The sequence below is a fragment of the Cryptomeria japonica genome, chromosome 7 (assembly GCF_030272615.1).
Source record: "Cryptomeria japonica chromosome 7, Sugi_1.0, whole genome shotgun sequence".
NCBI classification, from domain to species: Eukaryota; Viridiplantae; Streptophyta; class Pinopsida; order Cupressales; family Cupressaceae; genus Cryptomeria; species Cryptomeria japonica.
Genome location: NC_081411.1, coordinates 105,201,491 through 105,224,374, shown reverse-complemented (window position 1 = coordinate 105,224,374; position 22,884 = coordinate 105,201,491). Strand labels below are relative to the sequence as shown.

Below are 22,884 nucleotides of genomic sequence, written 5' to 3'. Positions count from 1 at the left end.
ATTGTAATTATACAATTAAATTTATCCCCCTTGTACAAGTTTTAAGAATGTTCAATCATTATAAAACCTTCAAACTTAGTGTTTACAAGTTGGCTTTTAATAATGAGAACGTCACATGATGACAAGGGCATAATGAAATTTTTATAAGTAATGTCTTTATTGCATCTATTTAGCTCAAGTTTCTTGTTGATTTAGTGAGCTTGCTGATTCATTGTTTCTATTGATATTTTGTACAAGCAAATTTAAATTATTTGTTTTTAAGGAATTGGTGTCATCAATTTTCATTCTATGTCAGTTGAACTTGATTAATGCCTAAAATATAAAAGATTTTTTGACTTTAAAATTTGATATCTCTTGAACAATTTTACTTAGATTTTAAAAAATATAAGTATTTTAAGATTATTAGATTTATGATATTTTATGAGATATATAGAAGATACGATCTCTTTAACGATTTAAAACAATCTTTCAAAACAATATATCATCCTCAATATCATCATAGTATATTTAGACTACCTACATACATAAATACATACATACATGACTTTGACGTAACGCTAGTCTGATCTATATCCCGCATACCTAGAGACGAAGTCTTGTTTGAGGTCTTGTTTCATAGGTACTTGATTATTTTAACGTTGCTTAAATGCTATATTTATTTGTACGAATTCGAGCAGATGAATAAAGCACTCCAAGTCATACCAACTACTTTTAGTTGATTAAACTTACATCTACTCTACCGCCTAACCAAGGATGGTCTTCGGCCATTACCTGCCTTCGTAGCTCCACTTACCATGCAGTCAACGTAAAACATTTCTTACCGTTTAAGCTACATGGAATTGAGTTTGTGGATGGATTCGTTAAGAGAAGCTGTTGCAGAAAAGTATAAAGTATTGATAGCTTTTCACTGATAATATTTGGTATGTGACCTTCACTTCACGCCATGTATTTCGGTCCCTTTCAAATAAAAGATAACGTGTGCTAACCAGCGATGATGGCCTCCATTAATCATATGAATGCTTATTCTGAATTTATTTTCCAACCCAATACAGAAAGCAGTGGTACGTTGATGTTGTAAACACTAATTAATAATTCATTATTTGTTGGAGAGACATTTTATGAAAAGCAAATATTTAAATATTTAATATAAGATAATTTTTTGATTGAAATAAGTCATATTATATAGATGTCAAATGTTTGACAATAAAGAGGGGTAAAAATTTATTCAAAACAGAAGGAGAAGTACATCAAAAGAAGGCAAACTGCCCAACCAAGAGAAGACTACAAAGACTTATCATGATCCACAAGCTGATCCAACAAGTGAGACAACTCTGAAGATAGTTGGCCCCTATCCCCAATAGACCAGCCCTCCATAAAGTCAGATTCCCATTTGGCAAGACAATCAGCCACCCCATTCCATTCCCTGTGAATGTGAATGAAAGCGACTGACTCAAAGAAGTTACACAACAAAAGAATTTGTCGAATAATAATCTGAAGCTGCCAACTAACACCATCAAAGGTTTGTTGATTCAACAAAGCTGCTGCTATCTGGGAATCAGATTCAACTACAATTTGTTGTCAGTGAAGAGAACAATAACACTCCACTGCAACCAAAATAACAAGAGCCTCCATATAATTATTTGTGTGAACTCCTTTATAGATAGAAAAAATAGAGTGGACTTGCCCAATGCTATCATGCTCCACAATGCCAATACCAGCATGCCCTGGATTACCCCTAGAAGACCCATCAGTATTAATTTTTGAAAACTCCATGAGGAGGAGGGTTCCAATGATCCACTCTAGAGATCTTCTATAAAGGATGATGACACTAATTTCTCATAATCTACCAAGATGCTTGCATACTAGGAACAAAAGAATCCCCTTGAAGAGGAAACTTAAACCAGTTACATATGTTGAATTCTCCACCACACATGTTGAACAACTAATCTAGCATCTTGAAAAATCTGATGATTCCTCTGCAACCAAATGTGCTAAATAATAAAAGAGGGTCCCAAAGACCAAGAAACTTGGAGAAACGGGGTGCAAATAGAAGCCTAGCATTAGAGGAAGGAATTCCAATGGAAGTATCTTCTGGAGCAATGGGTATGGGAATCCCTATCGGGGTGGACTATGATGTCCCAGCATCTCAAGACCCTTAGACCCCCCTAGATATTTCTTCTGGTTAGAAGGTGCATAATCCAGGTGACTCTAGCATCATATAGGATGGATAGATTCGGGAGGGATAACCAACACCAGATGATCTTGTCTTTGCAAAGTATAGCCATTAACTTTCTTAAGCTTGGCCCCTCACCAATATGAAAGAGAGTTGACTAGTTCGCATACACATCTGAAGAAGGGTCATTATGCCTCCCCACACCAGCAATCACCAGGGATGAAGACATCAGCCTCCCACCTACAACAAACAACAAAAACCCACCCCCAATATCATGCAAAAAGAGCCACCTCCAAACTCCACACAAATCCCAAACATTGAGACCCCACGAAACACCCCGACCAAACCCAACACACCCCAAGCACACCTAAGCCACACCATACAACACAGACAACCCCACACAAAATCATGTCACAACACACATGAGAAGAAAGGAAACACGACTAGGGTGAAGCCCTAGCACGTGCAGTAGCAGACTGGCAAAACCCTCTCTTGTAGCATTGCATTTGATTTCAAATGTTTGATTTTATATGATGTCTTACAATAATTTAAGGTAATATACGTCTAAATTAGAAGTGGCCTTATACTAAACAATCAAATGTAGGAATGCAGTGTATAAAATTGTTAGATAACTTTTCTATTTTACGTGATATATATTTTCAAGAATATTTATTAAATTGTTTTATTGTTTTTGTATATTAAGTATTTTATTTGTTATTATTATGATGAAAGAAATGATGACTCAATGTTGGTGATTTTGATACTCAATATTTTTCACTTATATGGATCTTTTGTTCAAGATAAAATTAAATGCTCAAAAAACTAAGGTAGTGTAGAACCATGCTCCAAGGTTAGACTAAAATAGTGGAGAGAAAATAAGCATGTTGCACTAAAAAGAAGAAAAATCACAAATAGTGAGAAGAAATCCATTCGAGGAAAACAAATGATAAGTAAAAAATATATTAAAATAACAATAATCAAAGAGAAATTAGACAATAAGATAAATTTCAATATTACATATAAGATCTTCCCAAAACCACTACCCACTTAACAGATTCTAAACCATCATTCATAAGTTCATGAATAGTAAGATGACCTTCCTTTCCTTCATTATTGTCATCTTATTGGTGGTTCTATCCATTTACTATTATATAAATAAAATTTTATAATTGAATAAAATTGTCTTGATGTAGTGGGGGGAGAACCACAACATTGAGAGGATGCAAGAAACTACTAAGAAGATAGATACCATTAACTATAGGTGGGAGAATGTAAACAAAATGTTATCCAATTTCTGATTATGATAGAAAAGGGGAACTCATTGCCCAAGAATCATAGAAGAAGGTGTTGGAGTAGCTCTACTAGTATCTTAGTGTATGGACTTGCCATAGATAAATTAAGAATAAGGAAACTTAGCAACCAAGTATAGGGGATTTCTCCTAATCATGTATCACTAGAAAATGCATAGTACCAAAATAATAGAGAAAATTAGGAAATTTAAGCTCCACAAATACTTTTATAAATTGAGTGAAAATAGTTTACTCAGATAAATGTAGGGGATTCAAGAGACCAATATGTCTCCAATTTTTGAATCCTATGAAGATGTGTTAAGAGATATCTATAATGTCTGTCAAGACTCTAGTTGTGAAAAAACATACCAAAATTGCATTTCCAATCCTTTCATGAGGATTTCATGTTGAACATAAAGATTTTATGTAAATGTGGAGTAGACATAACCTCTCTATTTGTTCTATAATATTGTGGTTATCATGGATTATATTAATATTGTATTTATATTGAGGCCAATAGAATTTGAATTAATCTTTGATAAAATATCTTTAAAATGTCTAATACCCTATTGAAATAGTGCAAATGGGTGTCTCAAGGGAATGGCCACCAATGGTTTTATCTTGAAATATAATGATGGGAGACCACTATATATATTGTTGGTTGAAAGATAAACTATTATGAAATCCATCTCCATCACATAAAAGTAGAGTTTTAATAGTTTCTTGTAACTTCTCTAATCTCTTGTTAATAAAAGTTCCAATGATCATAATAGGGGCATAAGAAATTGCAAGGGAATGGACATCAAGTTATTTATGTACAAAATACTATTATAGTGTGCTACAAGAAATATAATTTCACTAAAAACTTTTCTTACTTAATTTTTTGTCACATATTTGTGCAATCCACATGGTGTGTAATAAGACCTATAAAGCCATAATATCTTGGTAAGTAGTAGAGGTCACACACAACATGATAAAAATCCATTATTTTGAGTTGAATTAAATAAAAAATATATCTTAAGAAGAGTTGTAAATGGATACAACACAATTAACCAAACAAGTGGAGACATAAATAATAATAAAATTTTGATTGAGAAGATTAGACAACAAATTAAACGTTAAGAAATTTTATAATTTCTTAGTAGTGTATGAATTTATAGATAAATAATTGAGCAAGCTTAGTTATCTAGGAGAATGATTGTCTATAATATTGTTCTTTTTAATCCATTGAATGTAGAAGATTGAATACAACTAGAAAGTGTCAAGCCTTTGAAAATTGTGCTTAGTATGGTCTACATCTTCAAACAACATTAAAATGATCATCAACAAGTTCTCACTAGTAAGATATTGATAAAGGATTTTAGGAAGTGTTATCTATTTAACCTAGATTATGAGATGATATTTGCAAGAAGATAAGAAAAAAATTCCATAGCTAAAACATAGTAAGGTCTAAAGTAGGAAACCATACTTAAAGGATCTAAGCAATCAAAATTGTTAAAATTAGATGTCACAAATAGTGAGGTGTTTGGATGCTTGGAAAAAGTGAATTTGGACCAACTAGATTAAGTTGGGACAAACGAAATGAATGAAATGCTACCCAACTCTATCACATATCTTCTCAATGTCTATTTTGATGAAGAGACACTGATTGTTTTACTAGCACATTCATTTTGTAATTTTTCTAAATAATAATATCATTACCTAAGATACATTTGTTTTAGATAAATCTTATATATTCAGGTTAGATAATAAGTAAAAATATATGTTTAATTTATATAATTAAACTTATAATGATTATCTTATAAGAAAATTTCAACAAAATAATAAATCTTTAATTACATATCATCTTAAAATCCCTAAATTAACTATAAATTTAATATTATATGTATTAATGATAGAACCAACAACCCTTACCCAGTAATATCCTAAAAAAAACTTTGTATATATCTTAACTTTACATCATATTTTCTTTAAAAAATAAATCACATAAAAAGCCATTACAACCCATTACTTTTATATGTTGGGCAGAAGAGACATTGACAGAAATACAGATTGCTATAGTGAATATCAATGTGAAGAGCACATAATTCAAGCAATCAAACTCATAAAAAACACGAAGGATCATGGATGTCTCATATTTGATGATATACCACAATGCATCAACCACACAACACTTGGTGATAAACAACAAAAGGCAATGAACATAATTATGACACACTATCATAGTAATCAAAATGGGGTGCCTTTTCTCATGATAATTCAAGGAACAATAGGAACATGAAAGTCATATTTGATTGGTTCCATTAGTGAAGCTCTTCAAAATGCAGCAATGCTATGTCGTTCTCCTCTTTTATTACTTGCACCAACAAGAGTTGTTGCCTTCAATAGAGGAGCCTCAACAATTCAGTCAAAATTGAGAATCCTAGTGAAAGAATTTTGTCCATTAGAAGGAACAAGACTCACAAGTTTCCAAGAAGAAATGGCACATATGAAATACATTTTGATTGATGAAATGAGCTTCATTGGTCAAAACATGCTGGAAAATATAGATTCTCAGCTCAGGGAGGCATTCCCACAAAACACAAATAAAATCTTTGCAGGTATGCCAATATTACTATTGATAGCAACTAATTATATAATATTTAATATAACTCATTTGTACAAAATTGATATAATATTAGTACATAATTTGAAAACCTTTTTTACATGTGTTATTAGGTATATCTATGATTTTAGTTGGAGATTTGGGCCAGTTGCCTCTAGTCAGTGATAGATCGGCATATAACAATAATAGATGGGCAAAGTTATTATGAGAGGAATTCAAAATGGTGGTAACTTTAGATAAAATATACAAAGAAGATGGAGAAAATATCCAACAACAAAGATTTCATCAACTTTTGACAAATCTAAGAGATTCAAACCCAATAATTGATGATTGGGAATTGCTTATGATGAGAATCCCTATTAATTTAAATGTTGCAACCAATGAGGAGTTTGAAAATTCCTTCCATTTGTTCTCTACTAATTACAATGTCCATAATCATAACAAGAGAATGTTGTATTCCTTGAGGCATCCTATTGCACGCAGTGTTGCAACAAAGGTAGGAAGTGTTAATGCAATAGAAGATTGTTCAGATGATGAACTTGATCTAGAGCTATTTATTAGCAACAATTCAAGGGTGATGTTGACTTCAAATCTATGGATAGAGGCAGGTCTTGTAAATGGAGCCCTAGGGTGTATTCAAAAGATTGTCTACAAACCAGGAAGTGTTCCACCTGAGCCACCTACATATGTGATGGTTGAATTTGACAATTATTCTAGAATGTCATTTGATCATCATCATCCAAATACAATTCCAATAACAACAATACAAAGAGGAAAGACACTTCAATTACCATTAAGATTGGCATAGGCATTGACAATACACAAATCTCAAGGGTTGACTCTTTCAAAAGCTACAATTGATATAGGACCAAGAGAAAGAACATGATTGACATTTGTTGCAGTATCCCGTGTGAAGTCTCTAGAAGGTCTTAGAATAATGCCACCATTCACATATGACCATTTAAAAAAAATGAAAAATGGCAAACAACTTTCCAAGCAGAACGCTGAAGAAAACAGATTCAGATTTTTAGAAGATAATTTGATGTAATATATTTTTCTTCAAATAAGATTCAATTAGAGATAAATAATTTTTTTCCTAAATGTGTTTTGTGGCAATTGTTCTTTCTTATTTTGTTTGTTAAGAAATGTTGTCCAAAATCTAGAGGAAAAATTAGTTCATAATGGTACAAGTTATTTCATACAATGTTAATGATTTACTATTGTATTTGCAAAATTTTGAACTTTACTATGTTTCTATTATGACTCATTGTTAGTTGCATTAAAAGTCAACATTGGTACAATTTATTTCTTACAATTTTATATCTTATTATATATAGATATGTTTTTCAAAACATGAACTATGTGAACAAATATTTTTGGCTAACAATACTAATTTTCTTTAGCTTTAACTATGTAGAATGTTTTAAATCATAGTGATTTAAAATTAATATTAGATATCAAAATTAATACATTATATGCATAATTTTCTCTTATGTAACTTCTGTAATCATGATTTTTTTGGACTCAAATTTGTTAGTGAAGAGGAGGGATTTGGAGGAGCGTGGTTTGAAGGAACTATCATTGCACTCAGCAATGACAGTCATGACAAGAATACATTCTTTTTTCAATATGAAAAATTCATTACTGAGGGTTCAAATGGGGAGGCACTGCTGGAGGAGGTATATTTGAAAAATATGACACCCATTCCACCATACAAGCAGATGCCCATCGACCTCTCATCTGGCTTTGCAATAGAATCACTTGACATTGATTGTTGGTGGAGGGGTATTATTATGAACAAATTCATATCACCTTTTGATGGGAAGGAGCTCTTTCAGATATACTTTCTTGATACTTGTACTATGAAAGCTTATCCTAAGACTGACCTATGCACTGCTCAAGAGTGGATCAGAGCACAATGGACACAACTACAATGGGACATTCAAGAATTCTTTATGCAAAGATTCCTTAAGAAAATAGGAAGCCAATGGATGAAGAAAATAGATTGGAATTTTTAGAAGAAAATTTGATGTAATATGTTTTTATTAAAATTTCCTTTAATGATTATCAAATAAATCATGAGAGGTTGATGCAAAATGTTTTGTTTGATTTTTCTTTAATGAAAATTGAGTTCATATATTATTTATTTATGTAATGCATCGTGTTCAACTATTATTCAATGCCTATTAAATATTTTAGAAAACTACTGCATTGCTTGATTGCTATTTATTTCAACAAAAAAATGAATATTAGTTAAAAAATATTTTCTTAAAAATACATATCAGTTGTTTTTTTAATTTACACTAAGTGTTTTGGGACGTTACATATGCTATTAGAGCTACCAAGTTTGACACTAAACCTTAGTCTCGCCACTAAAAAAATTAAGTAGAAACTTAACGTAGACTATCCTGCTTCATAGGGTGCAGTTGCGATGAACACATTGGAAGAAAGTTCGAAACCCCTTATGGGTTCACTTTTGGAAACTTTGGCTCGACCATGATTATAGCTGTTGTTCATTTTCCTTAGATATAGAGACAATGGCTGAGGCGATTGATCGTCTTCGAAGAGAAAGACGTGTTTGGAAAACTACTAGCAAAGCAGCATTAAAGGCATCCATTTGGAAGAAAATTGGAAACAAAAATAAAGCTGACATTGAGAAACCACCTGAGAAGGGTCAAACCACTATTGAGCCTATCAGACTCTACAAAATTTTGTAACTATTATGATTGTAGTCAGTTTTGGATTGAGTAATAAAAATTAAAATTTTGGATTGTAAAATCTTTTTTTTAATGAATTATGTTTGAATTTTCTTTAATGCTTATGAAATGTTTTAATAAATTATGTTCAAATTTTCCTCAATTACTATTACATACTTTACTATGACTATTAAGTGTTGGATGGTTTATTTTATGCATATTTTTTATTATTAAAATGTTAATATTTTTTAATATTATTTTGTAACTAGTTATGGATATTTTCATTCTCATAATTCTAAAATACTAACTTCCATTTCATGTTATTTATATTCAACAAATAATCAAAACATGGATGTTTCTAAAATGCATCATCAATTGTTGTTGCAATCCCATATATATCTCTGAATTCAAATGAATTCATTGAGAGCCATATGGACAAATGTGCGAGAACAATTTTGGAGTACTACAACAAAATTGTCAAAGAATATGAAAACATTGCCTTAATGATAGATGATGTTGAAGAATTGGAAATATTGCAAATGGAAGATGTTGCAAAAAAAGTTAAGTTTCCACAATAGCATCAAAATTTCTAGATTCTTTAAAAGAAGTATATCACGATCATTATGAGAACAAGGGTTGGAATACCATCCTCATCATTGAAGAATTTTTTATGTATTTACATCATTACAATGAAGTGTTGTTCATTTAGTTAATTTTTGGCCGATCTTTAATACTTCTTAAATATTGAAGTTTTATGTAGTTGTTAGATAATGACCCAACTAGGCACTATGTGTTGTAGGGAATGTGTAAAAACTAATGGACAATTATTGAGCCTACTAAATTTTGTAACTATTCTGATTGTAATCAATTTTGGATTGAGTAATAAAAAATAAAATTTTGGATTGTAAACACTGTTCCTTAATGAATTATGTTTGAATTCACTTTAATTCCTATGAAATGTTTTAATAAATTATGTTCAAATTTTTCTCAATTACTATTACATACTTTACTATGACTATTAAGTGTTTGATGATTTATTTTATGCATTTTCTCCACTAATAAATTTAATTTTCAAATGATTCAAAAATTGTTGTATTGATAAGGCACATGTATATATTAATAATAATTGTCACAATAGATAAGAATTTCATTTTTAATATTAATTGTTTAATATTTTATAAATCTTTACAATTTTTACACATATTAACTAATGCTAATATCAATCAAATAAATACAATGTTTAACCCTAAACCTCAATATTATTCATAATTAATAATTATAATCTTTAACCCTAAACCTAACTATATATCTAAACCAAAACCTAACCCTAACCCTAATAATAATTCTAACCTTGACCCTAACCCTTTTCTATCCCCAAACCTAATCCTAAACCAAACCCTAACTCTTATAGCTATCATCATGTACTATCTTTGATTGCAATCTTAAGCCTAATCCTAATGATAATTCTAACACTAACCCTAACCCTAATTTTATTTACAAATAATTATAATCACTAAGATTAACCCTAATCGTAAGCCCAACACTAACTTAACTGTAACGCTTGACGTAATTATATCATTAGCCCTAACAATAATTCTAATCTTAATCCTTATACTAACCATAATCGAATCCTAGCCCTAGACTTAACCCTAACCCTAATTGAACTCTAATCTTAACCCTAATCCTGATTGAAATGTACTACTAATTTAACCCTAACCATAATGTAGTTGAATAACAACCCTAATTCTAACCATACTTAAACTCTAGCACTAACTGTAACTGAACCCTTATAATACCCTAACCTTAAAATTAACCTTAACCATAATTACTATATAAACCCTATTTCGAACCTCAACCATAATCCTAAATTAAACTTGATTGTAAATCCAACCTATGCTGGATGTTATCCCCAAAACCTAACTTTATATCTAATTATTAATTATAATCTTTAACCTAACCTTATATCTAATTATTAATTGTATATAACCTTATAATCCTAACTATAACCCTAACCCTAATCATAATTATAACCCTACCTAATTATAATTATAACTCGAACCCTAACCCTAATTCTAACCCTAAACCTAACCCTAAGCCTAATTTTTATTATAATCACTAATTATAATCTTTAAGCATAACACTAATTATAATTATAACCCTAACCCTAACCCTAACCCTAATCCTAACCTTAATTATAATTCTAACCCTGACCCTAACCCTATTCTAGCCCCAACCCTAATCCTAACCCAAACCCTAACTCTTATAGCTATCATCACATACTATCTTTGATTGCAATCTTAACCCTAACCGTAACCCTAATCCTAATTATAATTCTAACCCTAACCCTAATTTTATTTATAATTAATAATTATAGTCTTTAACCTTATCCCTAATTACAATCATTAAGATTAACCCCAATCCTAACCCTTACCCCAATCCTAAGCCTAATCCTAACCATAAACCTGACTATGATATTAGTCCTAACCCTAACTGTAGTTTTCACCTAAAGCCCATCATAATTTTTATTCTATCATGATCATATTCTTATCTATAACTATAGTCCCACCCCTTACCATAATCCTAACCCTACCTCTAACCAAGATTTAAACCTTGACCCTGATATTATACACTTAATAACTATAAAACAATATTTTCAAAATAAGAATATAATAGTATTATACTTATCGAGTGCTATATTAATATAATATTACAAATAAAACTATAAAAAAATATTATAAATAAAAATAATTTAAAATAATAATATAATACATTTAATCAAATTTATATTATGAATATTATTTTCAATAAATTATAAAAATAATATCATAATAATCAAAAGAATATAAATTAATAATAATAGTAGACTATAATATTATTCCACAAATAAATAGAAAATAATAATAATTGCAATAATAATATTACATATTATTGCAACAAACATTAATAATATAATATTATATAATTCTATTTTGATTTTTTTATTGTTTCTCATGTTGAGACTGCTACTAGCTTACATATATCTGATTTTAATCAAATATATATATAAGATAGTCTTAAAATCCCTAAATTAGCTATAAATTTAATATTATATATATTAATGATAGAACCAAAAACTTTGTATATATCTAAACTTTACATCATCTTTCCTTTAAAAGTACAGATCACATAAAAAGCCATTACAACCCATTACTTTTATATATGTATTTAATTTATCTCTTTTTACGCCTCCTACCACCATTGGATCAATCAGGGTTAATTTAGCTCGATTTGAAGAATCATTCACAAACGGGAATATATCTCCATTTACAAAAATAGCGTGCTCCTTAATAAAATTGTACACCTAAACGTTGAATCTTGTGTCAATCTAAGAAATTAAAAAGAAATCCAGTCATATTGGTTAACAAACATACAAGAAACGTCACCCGAATATTGATTTTAAATTGAGAACCAGTAGAGAGTAGCAATTTGGGTGAACAAAACCCTAGGAGACTACTTCTCTTCACTCTTTCTATTCCGTCTAAGCATCGATAATCCTCCTTTTATAAAACCCAATCCACTTTCAATTTTCTCTAATCCCAAATTTCTTCTGTTTACATTCTTACAATTGCAAACTCAGGCGCAATGAAAGGGATTCACCCATCAGTTTTCTTAGTATTGATTGTGGTGGCATCAATAACAGCAGCTGGGAATTATAGAGTTGTAGCTCAAACTCCGGCGGCTTTGTGTATAACTTCTCTAATAACGTTGTCTCCATGCACTGGATATGTTACAAGCAATTCCTCTACCACGCCTCCATCACCCAGCTGTTGCAGTGCTCTCTCTTCTGTAGTGCAGAGCAGCGTAGTGTGTTTGTGCCAGCTGTTCACCTCCAACAATTTTCTGGGCATTTCAATTAATCAAACAAGGGCTCTCGCCCTCCCAAAGGCCTGCAATGTCTCCACCCCACCGCTTAGTCGATGCCAAGGTGATTTAGTTCTAGTAACATATTTGTAGGCAGTTGTCTTCCTCAATATCAGAAATCTATTAGTCTAAATCTGTGTATGCTTCTGGATTCGATTGTGTGAGTTTTTTTGGATCAACGTTTGGAATCACATTTTGTGATCTATCATCAAGATAATAGTAGAGAGCACAAGAATGATAGATCTCCCAAACATTGATGGAAAAAACTGACACAAACAAATCCAGTAGCATATACAAATTTAGCCTCCTACTTAATTATTTAGGTTTTGCTAATGCTTGCTTCTGCATTCTATTTTATTGTATATGCTCAATTGTAATTTCAAGTAATTTTTAAATGTTTGGTTGTTGGAATTGGCTAGGAATTACTGTTAATGCTTCAGCTCCTTCTCCATCTGTTGATGCTCCAGCTCCTCCTCCATCTATTGATGCTCCAGCTCCTTCTCCATCTGAGGGTATGAATAACTTCTTATTTATTTGAGTGGTCTCAAGTCTTATTACAAGCAATTTTCTAAAAGAGTCATTTTGGGGATGATGTAGGAGGTGGAAGTGCTGCTGATGCACCAACGAGTGAGAGTGTTCCATCCCCTTCTCCTTCTATTACACCTTCAACTCCAACTGTTGTGTCTCCCTCAAGTGGTTCACCCTCAGCTATTCCTCCACCGAATTCAAATGGATCAGGGATTAGCCCTAAAGGAAAGAATGATCCAACCACTAATGAAGGAGCACATTTCATTCCATCTATTTTCATAAATGTTTTTGTAATGGTGATTATAGAAAAATTTCTTTTATAAAGATATAGATATTTTGTATTCTATTGGAGAAGTATCATATTGTACTTTCCTAGTTCCTATGAATAACTTTAGTGAAGAAGTTTGAGATCTTGAATGTTTTTAATAAATAGCAGTGACATGTATTTGTCTTAATAAAATGTTTATATGTGCTTCAAATAGGGGAAAATAAAATCTTTTGGTTAATCTAGATTAATTCAATCAAATGTATATTCTTAGGAATCAATAAACATAGATTATATAGTGAAATAGATAACACATATTCAATCGAGAACTATTAGATAATTTGACTTTTTTTCATAAATAGAAATAAACAAGAAGGGTAGATGAATTATCTTTATTTTTAAGTATTTTCACAATGGTGATTATAGCAAAATTTGATTTATAATGATAATCATGTTTGTATTCAAATGGATAAGTAGAATATTCTATTTTCCTAGTGCCTATGAATAATTTTAGTGAAGCTTGATATCTTGGAGATTTTTATTAATTGTAATAGCATGTATTCGTATTAATAAAATATTAATATTCATTTTACTAGGTTTAATTTAGTATAATCCTAAAATATGCATGTCATGAGTATCAGTTAACATAGATTAAATATTAGAATAGTTAGTATACATCTAATTAAGAATTTGTAGACAATTTCACAATTTTTCTATAAATGAAAATGAACAAGAATAATGGATCAATTAGATCTATCAATAGTGATTATAAACAGAAAATACACTAGAATTTAGGTATCTTGGGATAAAAAATTTACTTCACAATTAAATATATGGATATGAATTAGACAATTTTTTTACTTTTCTCTAGAATGACGTTTTCCACCAAAGTCTAAGTCATAGTTGAAATCCTTGTCTATATCAATGAAATCAACCTCAATTAAATTTGAGTACTATCCTATAAGATCCAAAGAAAATTATCTAATATCTCAATTTAAAATGGGGTTAGTAGATTGTTTGTACTTGACAAGATCCCACTATTTCTTGATATTTAAAACTATGCAAGAATGATGAATTGATAACTTTTGACAAAATTATCAAAGAAAACATACAAACACCTCAAAGTTATATTCATCTAGAAATAATAATCGTTACCCTTTTAAAACACCAAATCTAATGGTTTCAATGTTGATTTTCTCTTTTAAATAGTCAAATAAAAATTAACAATCTCCTAATTCAAGGATGATAAAAAATGCAAATTAATATATTTTTTAAAGGAACATGATAATTGATCACATAAACATGTAGATAGTTTCCACTAGGAGGGATACAAGATATAAATAATTCATCTAGATTTTAATATTTAATTAAAACTTGGGTATGCTAATTGTACACCAACGAGAGAACCTTATAACTATGAGCTAGACCCAAGGTTTGATAGATATATAGTAGATAGTAAAACATATAAGCTATATGGGAATTTGTGTATGAATTAACATGGATAATGATAGATAAACCAAATGTATAGAGATTTATGCACATAGTTCATCCTGATATGTCTATAAGCATAAGATAAAATATAGATAAGGAGTGGATGAAGGATGGTTAGATAAGATTTTTTTTCAAAATATTGTATGATTTATCATCCCAAAAAACTATCATGAAATTGAAATAGACACAAAATAAATGAGAAAGGTATCAAGATTCATTTTATATTATTATCTTTTCCCCCAACTTTTAAGAATTATGTAAATACCAAATTAATCATGCACGTATAAGTATGTAGCACTACTAAACATCCATTTATGGTTAAAAAATATTCTCAAATATCAAAGGATGTGCTATATAGGGTCGTAGAATATGATACTGTCAACACATGCCTTATCTACATGTTATTCTATTCATTTCTAGAAAACAAGGGAGAAATAATAATCCATGATAATATTATAACTCAATAGATGAATCAAATCATAGAAGGATAAAAATAATGACCATATACACTCCCTTCAATTCAATATATTTGAAGGGTATTGAGTTGAATTAAAAAAATATCATTATAGATAAATCTATGATAAATATGTTAGCATGTAATCTCATAGAAAATCAATAGAATATAACCATAAGATTCAAATGAATGATGATAAACATCTGATAATATAAATGATACATCATGATTATTCATCTTGGAAAATAAATACATTCAATAAATTATAATACTATTCCCATCATATTTAATAGTGTGGTAACATGAAACAGAATAATGAAAAGACCCAAGTGTTAACTAATACTATTAAAATAAATATTAACAAGTTGAGAAGCCTAGAAAAATTAACAATATCAATGGGGTTACAATGGTTTAATGCTTAATGGCAAGACAAACCCCAAAATATAAAATTATTAAACATAGATGTAGACCTAGATAAGAAAGTGATGAATCTCTAATATGGCAATAGGAAAGTCATAATTTTCATAATATAGGATCAATGCAAAATGATATAACAATATAATCACAATATAAGATTAAGATTTATCATATCATAATATAATATCAAATAAAAATAGTAAATAACAAAACGACCCTAGCACAAAGAATAGATAAATTATTTCTCAACTAGGAAAGGGGTTATATCGACTTCCTTCTAATGTAGACACATATCTTATACAATAGATCAAGTAAGACACAAGGTGATATATAGCATCATATAAAATATTTAAGATAACATGATATAACAACTAAACATAAAATGAGGGGGTTGTCTTAACCCTTGTGCATCTATTTGTTTTAGGTTGCATGTAGTTTCTTAGGCAACTTGTCTCTTTGGCATTTCTACCCTTTCTTTATCTGGTTGGCCTATTGGTTTTCTTTGTCTATTCTTTTTCACAGCTTCATTTTGCTTTTGTTGGAAGCAGTAGAGTCAGATGTGCTGGTTTTTTTGTTGTTGTTTTCATTGTTAATATCTTTGTGTAGCCTACTTTGTTGGGATCTAGATCCTAGTAAAATATTTTGGGTTTCGGGTCCCTTCAAAACCTGTTGAATGGGGTTTTTGGTCCCCTTAAAACTTGTTTTCCCTTATTAAAAAACTAAACATAAAATGAATCTAAATAATATCATTTTATACTTAATATGTTCAAGATACATGGATAGGATAATAATATATAATAGATATACGAAACTAATTAATCATAGAAAAGTATGTTGACAATAGATAGATCAATTAATGTAAGAACATAGGACAATTATCTACAAATATAGATCATTAAATGGGGACTAGTAGGGTAAGTGCATGGAGATATGAGATAGAAATAGAATAAAAAGTTCCAACTCTTTATTAAAATAAACAAAATTATATCTTAATGATTAATTTGAGATGTATAGGAATAATGATTCAAGTGTTTTAAATCAAGTTTTGTAACTACATTATTTATTTTTCAAATGATGTACACTAAGAGGATTTTTTAATTCATTAGTAGTATTTGGTGGAAAGGTAGTTAAGCTTTGTATTTGTTTACTTATTATTATTTAGTTTTAAATTTAATATATGTTCTTTTAGAAACTTTTAAACTATAAACATCATAATGTTATTAAATTAAGAAAATTAATTTTGAGAAAAAATATTTTTCTTTCTTCATTACAAATAAAAAATTAAGCATACAATGTTGAAACATATTTTTTTCCAATTTTACTATTGAGAAAGTAAAGTAACATATGTTTGGTAAAAAAAAAAAAAACATAATCAAAAGTAAGTAAAGTTTAGGCTATTAATATATTCAGATATTAAAAGAAAATAAATATTTTATCAATTCAAATATTAATTCAAACATTTTATAGAGAAATCTACATCAAGGTTTTGGTGTTTCAAAAGTGTGATCATGTTCCTAAAACTAGATGATATCAATGTAAATCAAAATAACTAGAATTGAATATTTCTTATATTAGTCTCTATTGCTTTTCTTACAATGTAAAGGTTCATGCTTGAAACAAAAATATATGCTATTACATTTACAACACTAATATATAAAAAAATACTAAACAAAAATTAAAATAAATGTTCATTTGTATAAAAACTCAAAAACATAAATATTTATTAACTATCTAATAGAAATAAGGCTAAAAGCTAAGAGTTTGAAAAATAAATGTTTTTGTTTGATTTTAATATATTTATGGTTTTGTTAATACCTAAAATATAAATTAATGGTAAACAAGAAATAACATCATAATTTAGTAGATAATTTGTAACACTTAGTAATTTATTTTAACAAAATAAATGAGGTGTCAAAATATCTCCCCTTTTGATAAAGTGGGCTTGACTCCTGCTTTAGAAGGAATTTTGTATGCTAGCGTAAAATTATGAAGGGTTTTCTTCTTATTTTTGTTTGAGGGGATCTCATATGATTTAACTATGATTAAGAAGAATAAAATACCCATCAACATAGAAATCTCAAAAAAAAAAATATATTTGTAATCTAATGTTTTGATTAATAAAAGTGGGATAAGCCCATACCAATACATATCCATGAAGTGACACTTTAATGTTTTATTTTTTGGTAAAAGACAGAATTATAGTACTAACAATAGCATAGAAAAGATGCATCAAGTTGCATAGTTCATCCTATAGACAACTATTACAAGAAACCACTGAAAGTTTCAACTGCATATCAGATGAGTAAGCAGTAAGATGGTTTAAAAACCATATTAACAGTAAGATGTTAAACATCATATTAGCAAAAGTCTATATGTTGCAATATGTACAAATACATATGAAGACAAAAACAAAGGAGGCAATATGTTCCAACTTTAACATATTGTTATAAAAAAAATGAGACTTTTAAACCCAAATATGATAATGTTTAACCATGAGCATGTCCAATAGATGAGGAAGTTTAGACACACTTCAGAAGCTCCCCAATAACAGTTTTAATTGCATCAGTCTGGCTGGGACAAGAGAGCTTGAAAACCTTTAAATCAATTCCTCATCATCCAAACCTTTTCTAGGTGCTACCAACACCCTAAAGTTCTTTAGATAATGGTCCATAGCCAAGAAGAACAATATAGGAATATGGAAAATAACATATATTTGAAAATCCTTTTTACAAATGATAGAAGGCAGAAAGAACAAGCATGTGAAGCATGAAAAAATGAAGATGTTTTTGCATTAGACACTATTTACCTGGTAAGCTCCTCGAAGAAACTGGAAAAGCAAGCTAAGTAACTAGAACTCCCTCGAAAGACGCACCATCTCACATTCAACAAATCTATTTCTAATCCTTATCATCCCATCACTACCAGTTCCACCTAATAATAAGAAAGATAGTTAGCATTATGATCAACCAAGTGAAAATAAATATTTTCATTTACAGGATAGCCATTTGAATAGTGTTGGAATATTGTTTAATAATTCCTCCCACTTGCATAGTTTTATGCTTTTAGTTTTTTCAGCTTTATTTGGGATGATTATGCATAAAAGCTATTTTAGTTTTTAGTTTTAGTTTTTAGCTTTATTCTCAATAATACAAGTTTTCCAAAATCTAGATGTATCTAAAACCTCTATATAATGAGGTAGTTGTAATTCATTATCTATCAGTTAGTCTGATCCTTGATCAGTTGACCAGAAGTCTAATCCTTGATCAATTAATCAATAAGCTCTTGTAATTTCTTCAATCAATATAATAGTTTATTTGTGTTCCAATTTTATATTTCTTTCATTTGGTATCAGAGAAGGTTTGAGAAAGTGACCGTGGGAGGTTGCAGATTTTGAAAAACCAGTCATAGCTGAAGACAAAACAAACAATCATGAGGAAGCCACTAGAGGAGATCAATGAAGATCACAAACCATTTACATGATATTTTTTCTATTATCAAGCCACCCATGTTCAAAGGGTGAAGTTTTATTGAATTCAACAACTTGCAATGTAGAAGCCACCTTCTCCATGAAGTGATTACAATATGGCATAAACTATAAGGTTAAAACCACCTCCAAAAAGATGAAGGCCTTCGTTTATAAGATTTTTGAAGGAGACAAAGAAAACTATCACAAATCATTAAAAATATTGATTTGTATGAAGAAGATCATGGATCTTGTAAATGCTAAAGAATTAGTCAAAGCCACCAACATGAAGTTGTGCAAAGAAGCCCAATCATGGTCTTTGAAGAGGCCATAGTGTTTTGTGTGGAGAGAAGCCTTCTATGAGAGGAGACAAGATCACAAGTTTTGTGAAAGATGGAAAAATTATTTTAAGCCACCGATATGCAATCGTGTGAGGAAGCCAAATCCAAGTCTTAGAAAAGCCTTGAAGGAGTTAAAAGTCAAGAATTTGCAGTCTAAATAGATATTGCCCATGATGGATCATGGTAGGAGTTGAGCCCATTGAACCCCGATGAAGATTCAATTGTTCTTTCTAATAAATCCATTAGTTGTTGAAATTAAGGGGGAGATTGTTGGAATATTGTATAATAATTCCTCCCACTTGCATAGTTTTATGCTTTTAGTTTTTTTAGTTTTATTTGGGATGATTATGCATAAAAGTTATTTTAGTTGTTAGTATTAGTTTTTTGCTTTATTCTCAATAATACAAGTTTTCCAAAATCTAGATGTATCTAAAACCTCTATATAATGAGGTAGTTGTAATTCATTCTCTATCAGTTAGTCCAGTCCTTGATTAGTTGATCAGAAGTCCGATCCTTGATAAGTTGATGAAGAAGCTCTTGTAATTTCTTCAATCAATATAATAGTTTATTTGTGTTCCAATTTTATATTTCTTTCAAATAGTGCATTAAAACACGTTTGCCAACACATATGAAGACCGATGAGAACCTTTGACTATTCATATTCCCTAATATTGTCTATCACATTCTACAGGACAATAACCTAGTCTTCTACTGTAATAAGGAAGCCATTTGAGAGCACCAAGTTTTAACTTAACGCTCTTGAAAGAGGAACTAAAAGTATCCCTGCAAAATAAAATAAACATTAGTATACAAAATTTGTTGATATTGGACATTTTGCTGAACCTTTTCTGAGGCTAAAACTTGTTGAAGATACTGAGGCATAGTGATGTCATCTTCAATAAAAGTGTTTTGAAATTGTCCTTATCTAGTTGCCATGTTTGCAAATTCATCTACAACCTTGTTGGCTTCACTATATATATGATTTATCTAAAAAGAGTTAAAATAGGTGAGCAACCCCATACCTGTTTCATGATTTAATTGAATTTCTAGTTACAAATAGCTAGTTCTCTGCAAGAATTGATTACCAATAGTGAATCACCTTCTATCAGTAAATTCTTAATGTTCATCTCCTTTGCCATTTGCAAACCATATAGTAATGCTTGAGTTTTTGCTTGATTATTTGTTCCTTCAAGTAGTTTGATTGACTTAACCTAAATTATTAAACCCTTGTGATCCCTCAATATAACATCTGCTCTAGAAGATCCTGGATTTCCCTTTGAAGATCCATAAAAATTCAATTTGACCTGATTAGGAGGTAGTGGAAGGCATTTAACTTTATTTTTATCAATCTTTTCTATACTTCCTATATATTGACTTCCTTTAAAAGGCAATGAAATCTTAGACCATGCCTTAAGTTGAGTCGATGCATCCCAATCTGTGAAAATTGATGCAACATTCTTTGTTTTGGAAACATATGCATTTGTTACTTGACATATTTAATTCTCCAAACCTGAAAGTATAGTGTCTAATGAATAAATTGTCTTCCTAGAGATCCTTTTGTTTCCCTCCCACTATATACTCCATAACAGTGTTAAAGGCACAATTCTCCAAATACTTGCAAACAATGAAGATTTGTATAGGACTATCCAAGAAGAAAACATATCCCATAGATTTTTAGGTAATGGTGCCATCCAATGAAGCTTTGTTTTAATATAATCCCAACATGCAGAGGGAAATGGACAATGTATAAAAAGGTGATCAACATCCACGTTAGCAGAATTGCATAAAACACAAGTAAATGGGTTTGGGGATAGCCCCATGTTGACAAGATGATCACTTGTTAGAATTTTATATTTCAATGCAAGACAACTAAAGCATCCAACTTTAGGAAGAATACTTGTAAACCAACAAAAGGATAAAGCTCTTTGAGAAATTAGTTGATCTTGTAGGCTGATTGCAACTTTATATCCAAGTTTAACTGTATAATGCCTTGATTTTGAAGGAGACCAAATAAGCTTATCACTGTCATGATTATAAAAGACTTGACGACTATCTATTGCTTCATTTAATTCTTCTTGGAGCTGGTGAGATAGAAATGGAGCTTGCAACTTTTCCTAATGGACTTTCCTTGTAGATTTATCTATTGACTAGAAATAATCTTTAACCTTTGTGCCTATTATTTGTGTGAAATAGTCTTGAGCCTCAATAAATTGAGCAAATGAGTGTGGGGGGGGGGGGGAACCATTCCAATAATTAGATATGAAAGTAGCCAATTCCCCATTATGAATTTTCCAAGTAAGGTGTGGTAATATTAAACTTCTACAGCTTACAAGGAAGTTCCGCATAACTAACCCTGAAGGAGGATTTTTAATAGTAAAGATCCTAGATGGAGATTTAGAATCTATATTTTTACCTGAAAAATTTTGCACCACCTTACTGAAGGTTTTTCATACAAATTCCAGACCAATTTTGCCACCAATGAGAAATTCCTAGCTATTAGACTATGAACTCCAGCTCCTCCTATTGATTTATTTGAACAAATATTTTTTAAAGAGATCAAACGAATATTTTTTTGTTCCATCCATGTTACCCTTCCAAAGAAAGGGTATGATTATATTTTCAATGATTGATATCACTGATATGGGTGCTTTGAGGACAACCATAAAATAATTCAGTATTGCTGATAAAACTTTTTTCACCATTAGAATCCTACCTAATAAGGAAAGCCATCTACCTTTCTAACTTGCAATTATTTGCTGAATATTATGAATAGCCTTATCCCAATATGAAACTCGTGAAGCACCTGAGAAGAATGGAACACCTAAATATTGAGAAGGTAAATCTGCTTGTTGAAATCCCAAAGTGTCTACAACTGATTTATTAGCACTCTGATCTGAATTAAAGATGTATATTTTTGACTTCCCTAAATTAATTTTTTGATTTGAAGCCAACATGTAAGTATTCAGAATATTATTTAATGTTTTTAGCTTCAGATTCTAAAGCCATGCAAAAAATAATTGTATCTGTAAATTAAGGAATGTGTTACTCAATCTCTCTAAGTGGAATTTTTACCCCTTGCCAAATCCCATCAAAATGAGCCTTTTTTATGGATCTGCTTAATGCCTTAGCCAATATGATAAATAATAGTTGTGACAAAGTGTCTCCTTGTCTAACCCCTTGAGTGGAAGAGAAAAATCCTATTGTTGATCCATTAATTAAAACTAAAAATTTAGCTCCTGAGATACAAGCATAAATTCATCTA

General features: G+C 30.2%; 1 protein-coding gene across 1 annotated transcript; it reads left to right on the top strand.

Annotated features, from left to right (window-relative positions):
• Positions 1–12,273: 12,273 nt before the first annotated feature.
• Positions 12,274–13,603, top strand: LOC131045077 (non-specific lipid transfer protein GPI-anchored 5). The gene is made up of 3 exons (XM_057978593.2): positions 12,274–12,727; positions 13,083–13,175; positions 13,261–13,603. The coding sequence occupies exons 1-3, from the start codon at positions 12,385–12,387 to the stop codon at positions 13,512–13,514; spliced, it is 690 nt and encodes a 229-aa protein (XP_057834576.2). The 5' UTR covers positions 12,274–12,384; the 3' UTR covers positions 13,515–13,603.
• The last annotated feature ends 9,281 nt before the right edge of the window (positions 13,604–22,884 follow it).